This window comes from Marmota flaviventris, chromosome 11, assembly GCF_047511675.1.
Source record: "Marmota flaviventris isolate mMarFla1 chromosome 11, mMarFla1.hap1, whole genome shotgun sequence".
NCBI lineage: Eukaryota > Metazoa > Chordata > Mammalia > Rodentia > Sciuridae > Marmota > Marmota flaviventris.
Genome location: NC_092508.1, coordinates 93,358,271 through 93,378,590, shown reverse-complemented (window position 1 = coordinate 93,378,590; position 20,320 = coordinate 93,358,271). Strand labels below are relative to the sequence as shown.

Below are 20,320 nucleotides of genomic sequence, written 5' to 3'. Positions count from 1 at the left end.
TAACTTTACTTTAAAATTTGAGGATGTAGATGATGTGGTCATAAAGGCAGTGATTAGGCCACATAAAAGTGGAAGTGTCTGATCTTTCTAGTGTCCTTGCCCTTTCCTTTTGTTTGTAGTAGAGAAAACCATGGCTTAGAACTCATTACTTTCATTTTTTTTAAATTCAAAACATATGAGTTAATATGGTTTTGGTGACATGAAAATATGAGTCTATAACTCAGCGGCAGAGCGCTTGCCTAGCATGTATGAGGCACTAAGTTCAATCCTAAGCACCACATAAAAATAAAGGTATTCTGTCCATCTACAACTACAAAAAAAATTTTTAATTAAATTTCTTATGTGTTGATAGACTGAGAAACTGATCAATTATATACACTTTTAGTGAGTCCAAATATGATTTCTTCGATTTTTGAGAAGTGTTGTAATACATCTAACTTTTTGCAGACAGCCTTTAAATAACTTTCGATCCAGCTGTCATCCAAATGTGCTCTACCACTTTGTTTTTGTTTTCTATATTTTCCAAATTATTTAGCAGTCAACAGATATCTTGCCTGACTTGTTTTTGTTGTCTATAACTATCACATAAATTATCAGGAAGCTAACTGATGAAATTATTTTACTTTGGTGGACTTTTCCTACTTTGTAGCAATAGATGAGTATAGTCTTCTCTCAAATATTATTTTATTATATGCCGTAAGTTTCCTCAAAAAATAAAATAAAATGGAGAGTGGTTTAATATGTAAGAAAGGATGATGTAAAGGCAATTTAAGAAAATATTAAATTGAGCTACAGCCCCAGCCCAAGAATTTTTTTATGTCATTAAAAAAATTAATTTTTCATGTCACCAAAACCATATTAACTCATGTTTTAAATTTTTTAAAAATGAAAATATTAATTTTCTCTTTAGAATGTGTTCAATTTATCTCTATTCCTCTGTATTCTCACTAAAAGGGTATCATAGCCAGTGAACAGTTTTTGACATAATTATTGTTCTTCTTTTATGATAACTCAGTGCCTTGTAAAGAAAAACACTGATATTTGAATCTCTCTATTGCTTTATCAAATAAAAGTCTAGAAGAATATATACAAAATATTAGCTATAAAATTATGGGAGATTTGTTTATTTTTTATTTCTATTTGTTAACTATTTTTCTACATGAAATGCTACATTATATAATAAGAAAGAGTTGTTTAGAACACATGTATACAGAGTATTGTACCAAAGTTCTCTCTTTTTCATTTACCAGTGAATAAGGCTCATAGGAAGTAAAAAGAAGTTGTTTTAGAAAATTATAATTAAAAATAAATTACTTACAACTTATTCAAATTTGAAATTATAAAATAAGGACACTGCCATCAAACTCAAAATTTGAAGTTTAAAGCTGTCAACCATCTTAATTTTATCCTACATTAATGAAATATATGCAGCACAGCCTCTAAGTTAAATATTAGTCATCCATTAATAAAAATTAATGAATACTAGTCTATTATCCTATAGTCAAGCATTTTTTCTTTAAAATGTGTGCCAGCCACACAGGAACACAGTCCTACAACTGAGTAAAATATGTTGCATGATTCAGAATTTTTCAGAAAATACTGTGTATTATAAAGTAAGCTCAGTAAGATCTGGGACAATAACACAGCAGCAAAACATTGAATATTTAAGTAGGAACAATAAAGACTTTAATAGCTTCATGTCAAATCAGTCTATTTCCCAGTGTAAGAAAATCGTTTGTTTTTTTAATAAGTAGGAGTTTTGGAAGTGGAGATAAGGAATGTGTGGACATGTTTTGTAAATTGTCAGTAGAATGACTTATTTTCAATCTTCATTGTAAATTGTCTTTTTTCTCCTTTTCTAACTTTTCAGGTCAGCCCTTCATAAACCCAGATGGAAGTCCAGTTGTGTATAATCCTCCTATGACTCAACAGCCAGTTAGAACCCAAGTGCCTGGACCTCCACAGCCACCTCTGCCACCCCCACCACCTCAACAACCAGCAGCTAATCACATTTTCTCACAGGTGCACATATCCACGATTACCTAATGCCAAGTTCACTTTCTTTTGCATATTGAAATAAAATTTACTAAGTATAATTAAGGTAGCCCAAGTAAGTCTTAGAATTTAATATTTTGCCACCAGTGATGTCCCACTCACTACTCACAGCGATCCTTAAATTCAAGGGCTTTCAACTAATAAACACTAAAAATAGTTTGGAAAGAAGGGAATGGTTTTATCTCATATGCCTGTTACTTTTCGCTATTTTATAACAATAAGAAATGGACAAAGAGAGAAATTAAAGCAAAATAAAAGTTGTTTATTGGCTCAATGAGCAAAATAAATTGTTGTAAGATCCAGCAGATCAAACAGAAGAGACTAAAGGGGTTTGCTCTAGTTCTGCAAGGTATTCTTCCATTCAACTACCCTGTAAGAAAGTGAGACAGAGATTGGGAGAATTCCCAGAAGTACTCTTTGTTGGGGATAGGAGGGTATTGAGTATTGAACTCAGGGACACTCGACCATTGATCCACATCCCCAGCCCTATTTTTTATTTTATTTAGAGACAGGATCTTACTGAGCTGCTTAGCAGAAATACTCTTAATAATTTCTTCAATTTGCTTAAACATTCAGTGTTTGCACATATATTTTCACATTCAATCTTTTTCCCCTAAAGATGTGTTTGTTCTTCATCTTTGGAGAACTTGATTATGCCAATCTAAACTCTTATTTTCATTTCTAACTTTTAAAGATTATTTGTTTATTTATTTATATAAAAAGCTGTTTATAAAGTTAGTTATACCTCTTTTTCCCTGCAAGATGATTTTAATGTATGTAAGACCATGCATAAAAATTTCATTAGCTTTGCTCACAAGAGATATCATTTGTATTTTGGGGATAAAAAACATACACAAGCAGTTTAATTGTGTTATCAAATAGTATGAAAGTCATGAAAATAATTGGCCTCTGCCAATTAAGACTTGTGGGCAAGGCAGTTGGGTTTTTTGTTTTATGTGTTTGTTTAAATTGAACTTAAAAGTTTTTGAGACACTTCTAAGATCAGGCAAATGAATTCATATATGTAGAGGAGTGTGCCTTCCAGACACTCCTATATCTCCTTCCCAAACTCCATTTGGTTACACACACTCATACTACATAAAACTTCTTTTCTTGGCTTCATTCATTTTTGCTCTTTATTTTACTAGCATGTAATTGTCTTTGCAGGCTATGTATTTCACAAGAGCTTCACAAGAGTGATTTTGATCCAGTTCATTTTTATTTAATTTTGTGGGAAAATGTCAGTGTGGCAGCTTCAGAAAATTCTGAAGATTTATCTGTGATCATATTTTTTACATTTTTATCCCTCAGAAATAACTTTGATATAGTTAGAAGAGATTATCCTAAATGAAGGTATAAAAACAGATGCTTTAATGAGCTATAATTTGAGGTTTTGAGGCATGCATCAAACTCCATGACTGATTTTCCTGGCACTGTCTTAAGTGTTGTGGGTTTTCATTATCAGATAAAAAAGCAAAGTCTCAATGATCAAATGATGTCAATAGCTATCTTTTGCACACTGAGATCATTCATTCACAGAATTTCAAATAAACAAACAAAATAATGCTGTGATTTCCAAACCTTCCAAATGGGCTAATTTCTTAACCATATAATGTAAAACCAATTACTTTAGATGGATGTTGTTTTGTAGGTAATGCAAAGTCAGAAAAGGAAGTGCTAAGGCTCTTTCTTAGAATTTCACTTTGATCCATCAGTCTTTTAGCCCACAGTTGGCTCTTTACCATCTGACACTGGGAGGCATTAATCCATATTCTTGATTCTCATAGTACTCTTTCTTTTATCCTCAAAAAGACCAAAATTTTTGTTGCATCTGACACTTATATAGAAGGTCAAGTTTTCTCAAAGTTGTATCTTAATGGCTATCTGTCTTCATAACACATTGAATAGAAGTTCTAAAGCCACTGTGCCTCATTAGTGTGATATACACTGTCATCTTCTAGGAAGCTTGCTCATTTCTAGTCCAGAGGTTTGTGAGCAACCAGAGGCTACTCTACAGATAGTTCAGCATTTACTTTTTTTTTTTCTTTTTGTGCTTTCACTTTAATCTAGCATTTTTATTGGAATCTATACTAATCTAAACCTTTTGTCTTGTTTTGCTTTCTAGAAACCATAGTGTTGGTTTTGTACTAAAAAAGGGCAACTCATAAATCTTAGTTGCCCTCAGAATTTTTCCTGATTTAGATTATTCCCTGAGCAGTCATTCCTTTAGTTTGTCTTACATTTTTAAATCATTCTCTTCAGAGGTATTGTCCAAAGCAAGATTTTTTTTATGAATATACATTTTCACCAAAAATAACAGATTAGAGTACCCAGGTTCTGCATCTGCTTATGTATCTTACTTTCTACACATCACTTCTTTTTCCTTGTTCTGATTGTCATCTGTAAAGTGGATCACAGTAGTGTTCAAGCCTATATGTATTCTTATCCCCTTTATAATCAAATTTATAAATATAAGATTGAGATGAAATCATATACTAGTGTTATTGTATAAATGGTCAGCTATATTCCCCAATTTTTCAAATGATCAAAACTTTTTTTTTTTTTTAATTTTTCAGAATACCTGTTTTTTAGTGCCCCCAGGAAACATATAAAAACTCTTTCCTAGAACTCAGGAGTATTTCATTAGTGGATAAAGATTTCTAGTAACTCATTTTTCAGCTCCTAATGTGTATTCTTTTAATAAAACATGTTTAATTAAAAGGGAATTATTTATCTTCCTTACTTTAAAGAGTTTGTGTGTGTGCATATGTATGTATTGTTAACTAAGGTTGTTATTTTAAGTTGTTACTATTAATGTTACCCACAATGCATTTTTCTTACAAAATTGCTAAAATTTAGTAACTTTGGCCCTAAAAGAGTATTTGATCATGCCTTATCAAATAGGATAATTTGCATAAACATTGTGTAAGTTATTACTCTCTGATAATAAGAATGAAGTTTTTTCATTTATAATTTAGTGTTATATACCTAAATAGGACAGTCCCTCCATAAAAATGAGGAAAAAAGTATAAATAGTTTTGCTTTTACTAATTTAACCCAGGGGTCTTTGTTAGATAATAGAATTTAAAATGGCTCAATTACCTATTTGCATTAATCTATAATAAAGAAGTATTTTTATCACAAAAAAAATCCTTCTAGTTATGAAGTAAATTTAGGCATAGAATGTTCTCAAAAGTTTCACTGTGTAGTTTCTTCATTTGGTATTGTTTTGTTTCCTCTGTTGTATTTTAAATGACTTTGTAAATGTTAAAGCTATTGCCCAAAACTATTAATTTCCATTTAATGCAATTCTTCTAGCATTTTATTCTGACATTAACATTGTTTGCCGACCTATTATTCTTTAGCCTGTTCGTCCTCTGCAGTCCTCTGCTCAGCCTGTTCAGTGCTCTACAGCCCCTTACCCACCCCCGCTCCTGCCAGTCTCACCCACCCAGCAATATTCCGTGGTACTATATCTCTATTCACCTCCTGTGTTGTTTCTTTATGTTGGATATGTGATAAATGCTCAGGAATGGGATCAGTGTATTATGACATTTTGTGATTTTTCTTAGTGTCAGGGGGGTGCATTTGTACTAAAAGAAGTGTTTTCTAATCTGTTAGTAATAATTCTTTTCCATAAAATAGTGGTAATATTGGCCTATTATAATGATAATTTAAACTCTAATATTTTCCTACTTTTTCATAATGAGATAATTTTCAGATTGACTATTCTAGTTCTAAAATGTTTTAGCTTTGTTTCTCTTAGAGATCAGTGTAGAATCTGTGCAGTTGTAGGATGGCAGGTTTTATCTGGATTCAGATTTTCTATTCTGTCCCCAGTGTTATGAGTCCAGAAGATTCAGTACCAGTTATTAGAATAAATTATAGCTTAGAGCTTCAGAGGACCTCTTCTAAGTATCTTCCTGAAGATCTCTAGATACTTTATTTCTAACTATAAAGTAATGGGACCTCCTTTAATCCAAAGTCTGCCCCCAAATTATACCTCTCAGTGTATAGAGTACACTGCCACATTAGCTGTGACCCTGAAGCAGCAATGTAAAGTACCTTCTGCATAATGCCTAGCATGAAGTATATTTTAAGTAAACATTAGTTTCCTTTCCTTAAAATGAAATTACTAACAGCCTTAATATTTTTTTGCAGTAATACTGCTATTTTTTAGACTATATTGACCATCACATTTTGAAATTGTATTTCAAGTCAGATTACAAACTATATCTGACTATCATCCCCAACTCTTTTTGGAAACATTTTGTTTTGTTGGTGGTGACTTTGTTTGGAGCTAGGACAACCTTATTTACCAGCCTTAGCTCTAAATTATTTCCAAAAGTTACTTCCAGTGTGAAAAAAAAGAAATTTTTATAGTGTTAAAAATATTCAGAAAAGAGTAGCAAAAAGCCTCAAACATGTTTTGGAAATTTTCACTAGAATTAGAAAATGACTTTTCAATGTGTCTCTGACATTGTTGTAAATGGTATCTCATTTAAGAATACTTTACCATATTACTTATTTAAGTATAGCTAACAAGTATGTTCAGTAGGTATGCTCTTTCCTATCAAATCCATTCACTGAATTAGTGTGATGGCACTAGAGTACTTGGGAAGAGTAAAACTATGTATTTTCAATTATTGAAATCAGGTTCCCCTTTTGCAATCCTTTTTCTTCTCCATAGCATTAATTTACTTCTAAAAACCATCAGACTAGAAACTGCAAATATGTCAGCTTTAATTTGGCAACTCAGTTGCCACAATTTTGTAAATCACTTTTTTTCAGGATTGACTTTGTAATAAAATGAGGTATATATTGTTATCTGTGGCTCCCTGGAAGAAGGATAATTCTATTTAAACATCATACTATTTTAGTGGTATTTTTCTAGACCAGTAGAAGGTGGTCCTTAACACTGATGCGTCAGATGACACATAAATCATAATAATGTCTTGGGTGAGTGCAGAAGCAGCATAAACTGTCATTTGGATTACACTTATGTAACATTTAACTTTAGTGACACTAGGGAAGAATAGAATGGAAGACCAAATTATTATCAAAGAGATTAGAGAGAGGGGCTGGGTGATTGGATTTTGATTGTTGTGGTACAGAAATGCACAGAACTGGAGTCTTGCCTTCTAGGAAAAAGTATTCATCACTTTATTCTTTACCTGGTCTTTGAAGTACTTTCAGAAAATGTATAATATAAAAATGTCCAATTTTACTTAAAAATACTAATATGTATTTAATCTATTTAAATAAATATCTTTTCATTTTTTGATCTTTTCTGCATGCTCTCATTAGCTATATTTTATAAATAACTGTAATAATGCCATTATAATAGCCCTGCCTTCCGCTTTAAGAGTTCTCATGTTCTTGAAAGTGCTCTTCTGTTAAATCAGATCTGTTGTAGATGTGTTTGATGTCCATAATATATACTATTGCAACTCAGTTAAAAATGTATAAGATACTTTTTTTATATAGAAGTTTTTTTCTTTTTTATGTAAAATACTTTTCATGGATTAGCTCGGACCATGTGTAAAAGGCTTATTAATTGCAAACTTTTCCCTTTTTTAGCAGGATAACCTTGGTTCTCAGTTCAGCCACATGAGTCTTGCCCGCCAGACATCTGCTGATGGTTCTGATCCTCATGCCACCATGTACCAGTCCACTGTTGTTCTTCAGTCTCCACAGCAGTCTGGATTTATTGTGACAGCAGCACCCCCACCACATCCTCCTCCTCCTCCACCACCACCTCCTCCTCCTCCCCCCATACCACCTGGGCAGCCAGTCCCTACTGCTGGCTATTCTGCCTCTGGTCATCCTGTCAGCCAACCTGTGCTCCAACAGCAGGGATATATCCAGCAGCCCTCACCACAGGTACATTGATTTTTCATCTTTTCTTTCTTATTGGAGCCTCTCATTTATGATCAGTTTTCACTTCAAAGACCTGATTTTAAATTCTCATGAAAGAATTTGTGACAGTATATAAACTTATCTTCTCCCATCTGGGGACAGTTAAGCACATGTTGGACACCCACATTGACAGGTAAATGTTGGTGAGTTTAGCTACATAATCTTTGAATTTCCTTCTGATCCTGAGAGAGGTATGTGTGTATTTGTTTGTTTTTAATTAGCTTAAGGAAAACACAATAAATGTAAATAGCATTTCAAAAAGAAGAGACCATTTCTGGGGAGAATTAATGTTTTAACAATACTGATACTTCCAATAGAGGAACAAATAATGTCTCTTAATTAAGATCTTAATTTTTCTCATCAGTATTTTAGTGTTTTCTTTATACAGTTTTTATTTTCATGTTTTTAAATGCTATTCTAAAGAGAATTGTTTTTAAATTTTCTGTTTGTTAATTGCTAGTATCTCGAATATAAGAATAAGTTGATCTTGTATCCTGTGGTTTTGTTTTGTATTGCAGTACTGCAGGTCCAACCCACAGCCTCCCATATGCTAGGCTCCACCATTGAGCTACACCTGCTCTCCTGTGGCCTTTGTATTCAGTTATTCTAGTAGGTTTTTTTGTAGACAGCTTAGAATTTTCTACACCCAAGATTATTTCTATGATCTTTTCCAATCTGTATGCCTGTTGTTTTTTCTTCTTCTTGCCTCATTGACAAGGGAGATACTCCAATATAATATTGAGTAAAGGTTTGGGGGGCAGGGGGTTGTTGTTGTTTTGGTACCAGGGATTGAACCCAAGGGTGATGAATCACTAAACCACAGCCCTTTTTTATTTTTGATTTTGAGACAGGATCTAACTAAGTTGCTAAGACTGGCTTTGAACTTGCCATCCTTCTGCGTCAGCCTCCCAGGCCACTGAGATTACAGGTTTATGCCACCACTCCCAACTTGAATAGAAGTTTTGAAAGTACATATTCTTGCCTTGCTTTCAATCATAGGGGGAAGGAATGCAGGCTTTCATCATTAAGTGTGGTTTTATCTGCAAGCTTTTTAAACATATTCTGTTAAGTTGAAGAAGTTCCCTTTTATTCCTAATTTGTTAAGACTCTTCACCATGAAAGAGTATTAAATTTTTTGGAGTGATTTTTGGTATCTACTGAGATAATCTTGTGATTTCTCTCCTTTAATTCTGTGAATATGGTGAATTGTTTTAATTGGTTATTTTAAATTTTTTTATTTTGAAATAACATATTTGTACTTATTTCTGGGGTACAATGTGGCATTTCAATACATTTATACAGTATGTAATGAGCAGATCAGGGCAATTGGCATATCTGCACCCTCAGATATTTTATTATTTCTTTTTGTTGGGAACAGTCATTATCCTCTCTACTGTTTTGAAATATTCAATTGTTGAGGTTGACTAACTTTTCAATGTTTAACTTACTTTTAATTTCTGGAGCAGACCCATTTAGTCATGGTAGAGTATTCTTTTTATATTTTGCTGAGTAAATTTTTTAGTATAAAGTACTTTTGCATCTGTGTTGATGAAGGATATTAGTCTATAGTTGTTTATAATGTCTCTGGTTTTATCATCAGGGTGGTACCATACTGGCCTCAAAATGAGTGAGGCATTATTCTCCCTCCTTTATTTTCTGTAGGAATTTGTGTGTGAATTTTGCTATTTCTTCTTTTTTTTTTTTTTTTTAATTTTTTATTGTTGGCTGTTCAAAACATTACATAGTTCTTGATATATCATATTTCACAATTTGATTCAAGTGGGTTATGAGCTCCCATTTTTACCCCATATACAGATTGCAGAATCACATCAGTTACACATCCATTGATTTACATATTGCCATACTAGTGTCTGTTGTATTCTGCTGCCTTTCCTATCCTCTACTATCACCCCCCCCCTCCCCTCCCCTCCCCTCTTCTCTCTCTGCCCCCTCTACTGACATTCGTTTGTCCCCCTTGTATTATTTTTCCCCTTCCCCTCACTTCCTCTTGTATGTACTTTTGTATAACTCTAAGGGTCTCCTTCCGTTTCCATGCTTTTTCCCTTCTCTCTCCATTTCCCTCCCACCTCTCATCCCTGTTTAATGTTAATCTTCTTCTCATGCTCTTCAACCCTACTCTGTTCTTAGTTACTCTCCTTATATCAAAGAAGACATTTGGCATTTGTTTTTTAGGGATTGGCTAGCTTCACTTAGCATAATCTGCTCTAATGCCATCCATTTCCCTGTAAATTCTATGATTTTGTCATTTTTTAATGCAAAGTAATACTCCATTGTGTATAAATGCCACATTTTTTTTATCCATTCATCCATTGAAGGGCATCTAGGTTGGTTCCACAGTCTAGCTATTGTGAATTGTGCTGCTATGAACATCAATGTAGCAGTGTCCCTGTAGCATGCTCTTTTTAGGTCTTTAGGGAATAGACCGAGAAGGGGAATAGCTGGGTCAAATGGTGGCTCCATTCCCAGCTTTCCAAGGAATCTCCATACTGCTTTCCAAATTGGCTGCACCAATTTGCAGTCCCACCAGCAATGTACAAGTGTACCCTTTTCCCCACATCCTCGCCAGCACTTGTTGTTGTTTGACTTCATAATGGCTGCCAATCTAACTGGAGTGAGATGGTATCTTAGGGTGGTTTTGATTTGCATTTCTCTGACTGCTAGAGATGGTGAGCATTTTTTCATGTACTTGTTGATTGATTGTATGTCCTCCTCTGAGAAGTGTCTGTTCAGGTCCTTGGCCCATTTGTTGATTGGGTTGTTTGTTCTCTTATTGTCTAATTTTTTGAGTTCTTTGTATACTCTGGATATTAGGGCTCTATCTGAAGTGTGAGGAGTAAAGATTTGTTCCCAGGATGTAGGCTCTCTATTTACCTCTCTTATTGTTTCTTTTGCTGAGAAAAAACTTTTTAGTTTGAGTAAGTCCCATTTGTTGATTCTAGTTATTAACTTTTGTGCTATAATGCAATGCCAATCAAAATCCCAACGGCATTTCTTGTAGAAATAGAGAAAGCAATCATGAAATTCATATGGAAAAATAAAAGACCCAGAATAGCAAAAACAATGCTAAGCAGGAAATGTGAATCAGGCGGTATAGCGATACCAGACTTCAAACTATATTACAGAGCAATAGTAACAAAAACAGCATGGTACTGGTACCAAAACAGGCGGGTGGACCAATGGTACAGAATAGAGGACACAGAAACCAATCCACAAAACTACAACTATCTTATATTTGATAAAGGGTCTAAAAGCATGCAATGGAGGAAGGATAGCATCTTCAACAAATGGTGCTGGGAAAACTGGAAATCCATATGCAACAAAATGAAACTGAATCCCTTTCTCTCGCCATGCACAAAAGTGAATTCAAAATGGATCAAGGAGCTTGATATCAAATCAGAGACACGCCGTCTGATAGAAGAAAAAGTTGGCTACGATCTACATACGGTGGGGTCGGGCTCTTGCTATTTCTTCTTAAATTTTTTGTTAGAATTCATCATTGAATCATCTGTGCCTGAAGCTTTTTGCAAAGAAAATTTTTAAATTTCAGATTGAATTTCTTAGAGCTATTACAATTTCCTGTTTCTCTTTGGATCAGATTTGATAATTTGAGTCCATTTCATTTATGTTACAAATTTTTTGGCATAAAGTTGTTCCTAATATCCCCCTTATATCATACTTTCAATATCTTTGGAATCATTGTATAGCCTATGTTGATCTCTATGTTGTGTAATTATAATAAATCTTTACGAGTTCTGGACATTAGGACCTTTATTAGATGTATGATTTGCAAATATTTTTACCCATTCTATAAAGTTGTCTTTTCACTTTGTTGATTACATTCTTTGATGTACAGAAGTTTTTAATTTTAATAAAGTCTACATCATCTGTATTTTCTTTTGTTGCTCACTTTCAATAGCATATCTAAGAATCCATTCCCAAAACAAGGCCGTGCAGATTTTTGACTATGTTTTCTCCTAAGAAGTTTATGACTTTAGCTCCTGTATTCAGGTCATGTATCCATGTTGAGTTAATTTTTGTGTTATGAAGTAAGGGCACCCCTCATTCTTTTGTAAAGTATTTGTGTGATTATTTGATTATTCCGTCATAATTTGTTGAGGGCACTTTGCTTTTCCCCTTGAAGAGTCTTGGTACTTCGTTGAATATCAATAGACCTTGAATGTAAGGGTTTTGGGGAGTGGGGTAGGTACCAGGGGTTGAACTCAGAGCCACTGAGTCATTGAACCACATCCTCAGCCTTATTTTGTATTTAGAGACAGAGTCTCACTGAGTTGCTTAGCACCTCACTTTGCTGAGGCTGGCTTTGAACTTGAGATCCTCCTGCCTCAGCCTCCCAAGCTGCTGGGATTACAGGCGTGTGCCACTGTGCCCAGCTATAAGGGGCTTTTGTGTTTTGTTTTGACTCTACTTCATTATTCTATATTTTTGTCTTCATATCATTAATACATTAATTTTTTTAAATGGAAATTATGTGTCTTCCAAGTTTGCTCTTTTTCAAGATTATTTTGACTTTCAGGTCTCTTGTATTTCCCCATGAATTTCAAAACAAACTTCTATTTCTGCAAACAAGGCCATTGGAATTTTGATTGATATAATCCTGAACATACAGATCTCTTCGGACATCATTGCCATCTTAAGTCTTCCACTCTTAATAAACATCATGTTTTTATATGTACTTAAATTGTTCATTTTTTTCATATTGTTTTTTGTTTTAAATTTGTTTCTCCATTAAATTTTGTCCATTTTTTGTAGTATTTGAATCTGTGTCAGGCAACTTATTTTTATTATATCTTCCTGATAAATAAACTCGTATCATTTTGAAATGTTTTTCTCTTTAGTATTTCTTGTTTTGCATTCTGTTTTACCTGAGATTGAAGATAATATGACATAAGCTTTTCTTCAAGTAGCATTTAAATGATGTGTCCTCTTCTCTATACTTTTATTTCCAGCCTTTCACTTAAAGCTTGTCTTATGTCTATTTCATAGTTGGGTTTTAGATTTTTATCCCAATGGATAAAAATCTAAAACCCAACTATGGAAGTATTACTAGACCCTTTAGATTTAACATTTTTATTGACATAGTTAGATATACCATGTTGCTATTCGTTTTCCATTTCCTATATATATCTTATTTCTATTTGTTTCTTTTCCTGCCTTTTGATTTGAGCTTTAAATATTCCATTTTCTGTCTTTTTATCTACATCCCTATGAAACTTGTGAATGTTTGTTTTTGTAGGGACATGTGCCTTTAGTTTACCAAAGTCTACCTCAAGTGACTTTTGAAAGTATAGCAGTCATGTACAGTATAATAACATTTACCCTCTCTTTATCTTTTGTTATTGTTGTCATATATATTGCATCTGTATACATTGTAAAAACAAAAATAATGTTACAATTTTTGCCTTAAAAAGTGATGTCTTGGGGCTAGGATTGTAGCTCAGTGGTTGAGCGCTTGCCTCGCATACGTGAGGAATTGGGTTCGATCCCCAGCACCACATAAAATAAATAAATAAAGATATTGTGTCCAACTACAACTAAATAAATATGATGTCTTTTTTTAATTACAAGGAATAAAAGAAAGCATAATAGTGAATAAGATGATTTCAGGTTTTACCAGTTACTTGCTGATACTTCCAGGAAAAAAAATAAATGAAGAGATCCCATATATATTAACATCTATTCTAGTGTATCATAGACAGGAAAACTGCCATGAACTTTGGAGATTCTCAAGACTACAACCAGTAGAGGAATTTTATGCTTGGCTGGTTTTCAGATGAGATGGGTACCCTTTAAGATTGCCATAGATCTCTGATCTTCTTAGAAGTCATCTAATCAAAAGAACAGAACCTGAGGAAGCCTGTGACCTCTCTAAAATGAGCCTATTTACGCTCCACTGAATTATTTATTTATTCTTCACCTCATCCTAGGTCAAATTAAGAGAAATTCACAACTGATATGAATAGCTCTGAAAGGAAAAATAAATCAATAAATCAAAGGAAATGTGAGGAAAAGTAAGACGTGACATGTGCAATAGTGTATTGGTATGGAAGTGGATAAACTGGTTTATTTATGCAGTGAATGATATTCAGCAGTTAACTGAGCTAACAGTACATGTTTCAACGAAGATAAGTTTCATAAATGATTTTAATCGCAAAATAAGTTTCATGAAGTTGTATATAGTAAAGTACCACAAATTAACATTTTTAAACACTCAACAATATATGTATAGATTGTAGATATATAGTAAAAGTTTAAGACATTTATAGAACTATAGCCAGGCATGGTGGCACATACCTGTAATTCCAGCGAATCAGGAGGCTGAGGCAGCAGGATCACAAGTTCAAAGGCAGCCTCAGCAACTTACAAGATCCTGTTATTTCAGTAGTATTTGGCTTTAAAAAAGAGGGAAATCTGAAATAAATAATGGCAAAAATATTCAAATATGATTGGTGGGCACATTAGTGTATACTGTATGTTTGAATTTTTTAACTTTTTCCATTAAATGTAAAAATTAGAAAATCAGATTTCAGATGATTGATGGCTGGAAAGAATTATTATTCAAATACTCTAATGTTCCTCACAAGGGTGGGGGAAATTTGCAAGTGAAATTGATTTTTGTCCTCAATGTTTATAATCCTAGATGCCAGCCTGTTATTGTGCTCCAGGCCACTATCACTCCAATCAGCCTCAGTACCGCCCTGTCCCTTCTGTCCATTACAGTTCACATCTAAACCAACCACTGCCACAGCCTGCACAGCAGACAGGTGAGTCACATTTCTGATGTCATGCATTCTTAGCTGTGGATATTGCTTTTTTTCATCAAATTTCAAAATTAATTAAGATACTATCACATTCAAGGATCTAAATATGTGCATAATATGAGTATGTAAGCCAGTGAGATTTAAATAGTGAACATATCTTAGAAGTCTCCAGAAACCAGCACACTGTCAGATTTGTATTCTAAAGGGATGAGAGCCACAATGGGAAGGTTCTGCCAGGCTAAGAATGTGGTGTGCAGCTGCCTAGTCCTCACTGCTATGGTAATAGAAGCCCTCTACAGCCTCAAAACAGCAAAGAGAGGCAAGGCAATGCAAAATGTCTTCTTAAGGACTAACCAGAAACAAAGACCAAGACCACCTAAATTTGATTGAGAACTCTAGCTGAGGGATGATATTTTATTATCTTAGTCTCATTAAAAATGCCTTAAAGGAATGTTTCTATGTGTATTTTCAGTGTATTTTTTTCAGTTCTTGATTATATAGAAAAAGAAAACAAATTCAGTCTAATACTAGACATACAATATATATTTAAATTCAGCATTCTTTTCCTTTTGCCCTCTTTCAAATTTTCTTCAAGGCTTCAGTGAAAACAGCTATAATATTAGTGTAAAAATATGCTTCACACTAGTTGTATTCTTATGTCCCAATTGTTTAATAAGGTATTTATCTGGGCTTTCATAACTCTATGGGGTTGAAGTAGAATTTTATTGTTAGTCTCTTTAGAGAATTTCTAGCTGTTTGTAACTATTGAAGGTCCTCAAACTATGCAAGTGTGACTCATGGAGGCACCATCACCTCCTCTGAGGAGTTTGCTGCTCTTGAAATTATGTATGACTCTGAGGCTTATCTCCACTTCAGGAGAAACATCTCTGCCTGGCCCATCTGGTGAGAAGTACTCTTACTTCTTAGGGGTGCAGGCTCCTGTGATCATTATGATTCATCAACTTCCTTTATCAGATGAAAACCATACTTAGCATAATTCTGCAGCAGAACTTTCACATCCTTAACCTGTTTCCTCTGGGAGTGGTCTTGTACCTAGTATGCAAGTTCTTCCCTTTTCTGTGTATTATTAGCCTTGTATTGTATGTGTGACAAATGTTTTCCAAAGGATGTTGAGTACTAACAGGCCATTTTAGCCAAGTGAGAATGTGTTCTCTGTCTCAAATATGACTCTTTTTAGTTTAAGGTTTACCTGAAGCTTAATAATACAGCCCATGTCAAATAATATAAATTAGCATATATTCTAATTTCAAAAGATATCAAAAATTGTTTTTTTATACATGGTACCATTGGTCATGATACTGCTCATGCTTTACATACATTGTTGTTTTGTTCTAATAGAAATTATTTTCTAAACTTTCCTGGACCTCAGATGATTGACTTTTCTTTAATATTTTTGTCTGATTTTTCTTCTAAAACTAACATTGATTACAATTGATGTCATGATATTTAAAAAAAGAAAAGAAATTTATCCTCATGCTAGCACCTTTTGTTTGACAAATTAATTCAGTTCACTACTGTAAGCTGTTAATGAGGCAAGCAACTATTTTTTTTCCTATATTGTAGTTTTGTTCTTTTCCATGGCAAGATCTTTAATCCTTTTCATTATCAAACTGCCTACAAAATAAAAATTTTTAATCATAAATTGGGACTAATGTGCTAGTGCAAATGCATCTCTGCAAAAGAATTTTTCACTTAATGGAAAATGATTACAAATTCCTAGACAATAACCAAAATGTCTGATATTTTAGCATATGCATATTGTCGGTGATGTTTTTAATTGTGATGTTTTCTCTATGCCTACTTATAAAAAAAGGAAAGGAAACAATAAGTCAGATAATGCAGGCACAGAAAAGAGAATCATGTCTTTGAATAGTTTTGGACCCTTTGCTTGACTATTACAACTTAGACATAATGTGACACTTTTAAACTAATTTTGTCCATTTAGTTGTTTTATGCAGTAGCCTCTTACAGCTTAAGTTAGTTTTATCTCATTCAGTTTGAAGAATAAAAAAGAAAAGCATTCTTATCTAAGAGGAATTTTTGTTATGCTAATAAGTATAATAGAAAATTTCCCTGCAAATCTACCCAGCAGATACTATGGTGATAATTACATTATATCTTCTTATAGAATTAGTAGGAATTTGAACTCTTATAAAAAGATGTAGTCTAAGGAATTTTTTATAGTTAAACAATAGCATTTCCTTTTTAGAGTTTTTTTAATCCTTGTATTTATTTTTTTAAACAATTTTTTTTTAGTTGGACACAATGCCTTTATTTTATTTTTTATGTGGTGCTGAGGATCGAACCCCGTGCCCTCCGCATGCGAGGCGAGCACTTTACCACTGAGCTACAACCCCAGCCCCTCCTTGTATTTATTTCACCATCTCAATCTGATTAAAATGAGAAATTTACCACATCCTTTACTTTTTTTTTTTTTTTTTTGGCCACACAACACTTGCATACCCTACAAATATCAAGAAGCATGTTGTTTTCTTTTATTACATAAAAGGGTGAAACTAATTATTCAATGAAATAATGAAAGCATTGGTAAACATGGAACAAATTTTCTTCACTGTGGCACAAATAATAGTTAAATGTATATATGTGAGTTTTAATAAATTTTGCCCAAATTAACAAACCCAGCTGAGTCAATTATTATTAGGCTGGTTAGGGTATGGCAGTAGAAAAGAAATCCGAATTTTCTATTATTTTTTCCCTTTTGAAGGTAGAGAGAAGGTTGAAAAGATTTCTCAAGAATAAAATGCTTTGGTAGCCAAGTGTGTGCCAGTGGACAAGAGTTACATTGATCTAACTGACAATAAATCTCCACTTATTAAGGAAACCAAATTGAAATAGTATTAATTTAACTGCTGAGAAATGAATGCACTAGTCATTAAAAATGTGAAACTACTGAGCATGATCATTTGAAATAAGATTGAGTTATCCCATCTACAGAAACAGAAGAAATTCTGGACAGTCCATTGTATAATGTGTAAAAAATAGCAAACTATGAGTCAGAATTCTGATGGCTCCTAGTCATTTTTAACTGGTGTTAGCTGTATCACTTAAAGCCTCTGAGTTTTAGTTTACTCACTTGCAAAAGTAAGGGAGTTTTACTGTATTGTCTATTGAACCTCTGTGTACTCTAAAATTCCATGATTCTCTGTATCTCCTGTGAGCCATTTCTGGTTGAGAAAGATGAATATTAGAGAATTGATTTGCAGCAGCTTAGCAACTTACTGTCAATAATTAGAGTCATACAAGCAACTGTTTCAGAAGATAATGTTACTTGCCTATTGGAATAGTAGATGTATTATCTTAACCCTTTAAAATGTGTAGTTTGAATACAATAAAGTACACTGCATGTGAGGAGTTTGGTGTGCTATAGAAAAACTCTTCTGCAGGTAGTAATTATAGCAAAAACTTTAGGTTTCTGAAGCCCTGGTTCTTTTATAGGCAGCTGCTTTCATTCTTACAACTCTTTTTAAAAGTTTGCAGCTTCACCATACATGTTTAATATTTTGCTATAATTGGCCTTGTTCCTGAGCTGTTGGATTCGGGGCCGTAGCACTGTCTGAGAGGCTTACATTTCTCACAGTGAACCGGTCTCTTTTTCAGCTGCTTCCTGGCTTCTTTTTACTCAGATTTCCACTGCTTTTTGCTTTTTGCTTTTTGCTTTTTGCTTTTTTTTTTTTTTTATGCTAAGCTATTAACATTTGTTTATAATTTCCATTAATTGTAACTGCCTTTTAATCATGCATTATACTCAGAAATAAGCATTTAATTTAAGTGATAACCTTGGCTTAATATAATTTACCTTTTAAAAATTCATGAAAACTATTGCTTTAATTTCTTTTCCAAAGCAGATTTGAATGCCAGATTCAGTATGGTTTGGAGCTTATCAAAAAAAGTTTATTGTCTTAAGCATGCCAAACTCATTAGCAGAAGTCAAATATGTCTTTTTCCTATTGCTACACAAATTTTTAGGGACATTATAAATTAAAGCATGCCTTCAAATGGACCTAAGATACCTAAATGCATTTGAAGCTACTTGGGCCAAGGATATAATTCAATTTTTTTTTCAAACTGGGTTATTATTGCATGCCTATGAGAAAATAATTCTGTAAAACTAAATATAGTTTTAGTTTTGCAACCAGTTGACAAATATAAAGAATATCAGTAAATTTATACCTTCAGTCAGCTTTCCAGTAACTCAACCATGTGATTCCAAATTTATTAAGGTTTGTTACCAGCAAACTATGGTCAGATCCTGATGAACTACACTATAGAAAACATGATTTAGGATAAATAGTATAAGACATGCAGACCACTGGCAGAATTGCAGGGCATAAATTTAAGAGCAACTTGGGTTTAAAGGCAAGCAAGGAAGAAATACCACTTTAGGTGAGCAGAGGAGGGAACATATTGATAGGAGATTCAGCTGTGTCAAATAGAGACTACAGGAAAGTCAATAATTTCTTTATTTGACACTATTACCGGGTAAAAAGAATTTTGTATTTGTGTTACTAGGTGGTAGCCCTGGCTAGCCTTATGTTTTCATTGATTCTTTGAACATTTCTTAGCATTGTGAGCAGCACAGAATCAGACATTTTATAATACCTACAAATCCACCTATTTCCCTTTTCCCTTCTCCATTAATCTGCTGCCACTGAAATCTGGAGCCAAATATATCTGGTAAGTACCCGGAGATTTCCTTAAGTTGTTCAATAGGATAGTCATTTAAACAGCTGAGAATTAAAACATCTGTGTAGCTGATTTAATTAGAATTGAGGGGTTTTTTGTTTTGTATTTATGTTTATTTTGGGCACAAAGGTAGGAGAACAGAGAATGATGGGGAGAAAGAATAGTGAAGTATGATGACAGCTATCCCCTTCCAAATATGCCTGAGGGAACTAACCTTAATTGAACTTGCCTGCCCACTAAAATAATGCCACAAATAGAAAGATGACTGGGATTATAAGCCTGAGAGTTTGATAATTTGGAAATAGTTCTTCTAATTTACAAATAAATTTAGATTTAGCAAAATAGCTCATCTTTTTAAATAAAAAACCAACTACTTTCACAGTACTGCTCCTGTACAAGTTCAGACTTAAAAATTTTAATACTACTATTAAGGGAAATAACCTTAGATTTATGGCTGTTGTAAGTCATTCTTCATTTCTTCTATTATCTTTCTGATTGTATCTAATCTGTTATTAAGAATGCTTTCCTTTAACACAAAAGCTAGCTCAGGTCACTTATATAAAATAAAACTAGCCTATTAAAGTCTACTTTTTTGCTGAACACTGTATTTCTTTCTTGCTCCCTTCTCTGTTAAAGTGAAATAGAGTTTAAAATAGAATTTTCTTTGGGGCCCTCCAGGGAAGTGCCTGAGCCATCAATTTATATTGTCCTAGTTCTCTCAGCTTGCAGAATTGATTGTGCTTTCCTCTGAAAGTGCTGGAAGAAATGGGATATTATTGCAATTATGCATTCCTTTACCAAAGGAAAATGGTAGGGTTAAC

At 33.5% G+C, this 20,320-nt stretch overlaps 1 protein-coding gene across 7 annotated transcripts in view; it reads left to right on the top strand.

Moving 5' to 3' along the window:
- The window catches only part of R3hdm1 (R3H domain containing 1), a 94,836-nt gene that overhangs the window by 33,706 nt on the left and 40,810 nt on the right, over positions 1-20,320 (top strand). For 6 of the 7 annotated variants that reach the window (XM_071619225.1, XM_071619222.1, XM_071619224.1 and 3 more), the window contains 3 exons: positions 1,871-2,022; positions 7,636-7,938; positions 14,654-14,777. In XM_071619225.1, the coding sequence (XP_071475326.1) occupies positions 1,871-2,022; positions 7,636-7,938; positions 14,654-14,777 (579 nt within the window). The remainder of the gene's footprint in view (positions 1-1,870; positions 2,023-7,635; positions 7,939-14,653; positions 14,778-20,320) is intronic. The other variant, XM_071619221.1, reaches the window with a different exon arrangement.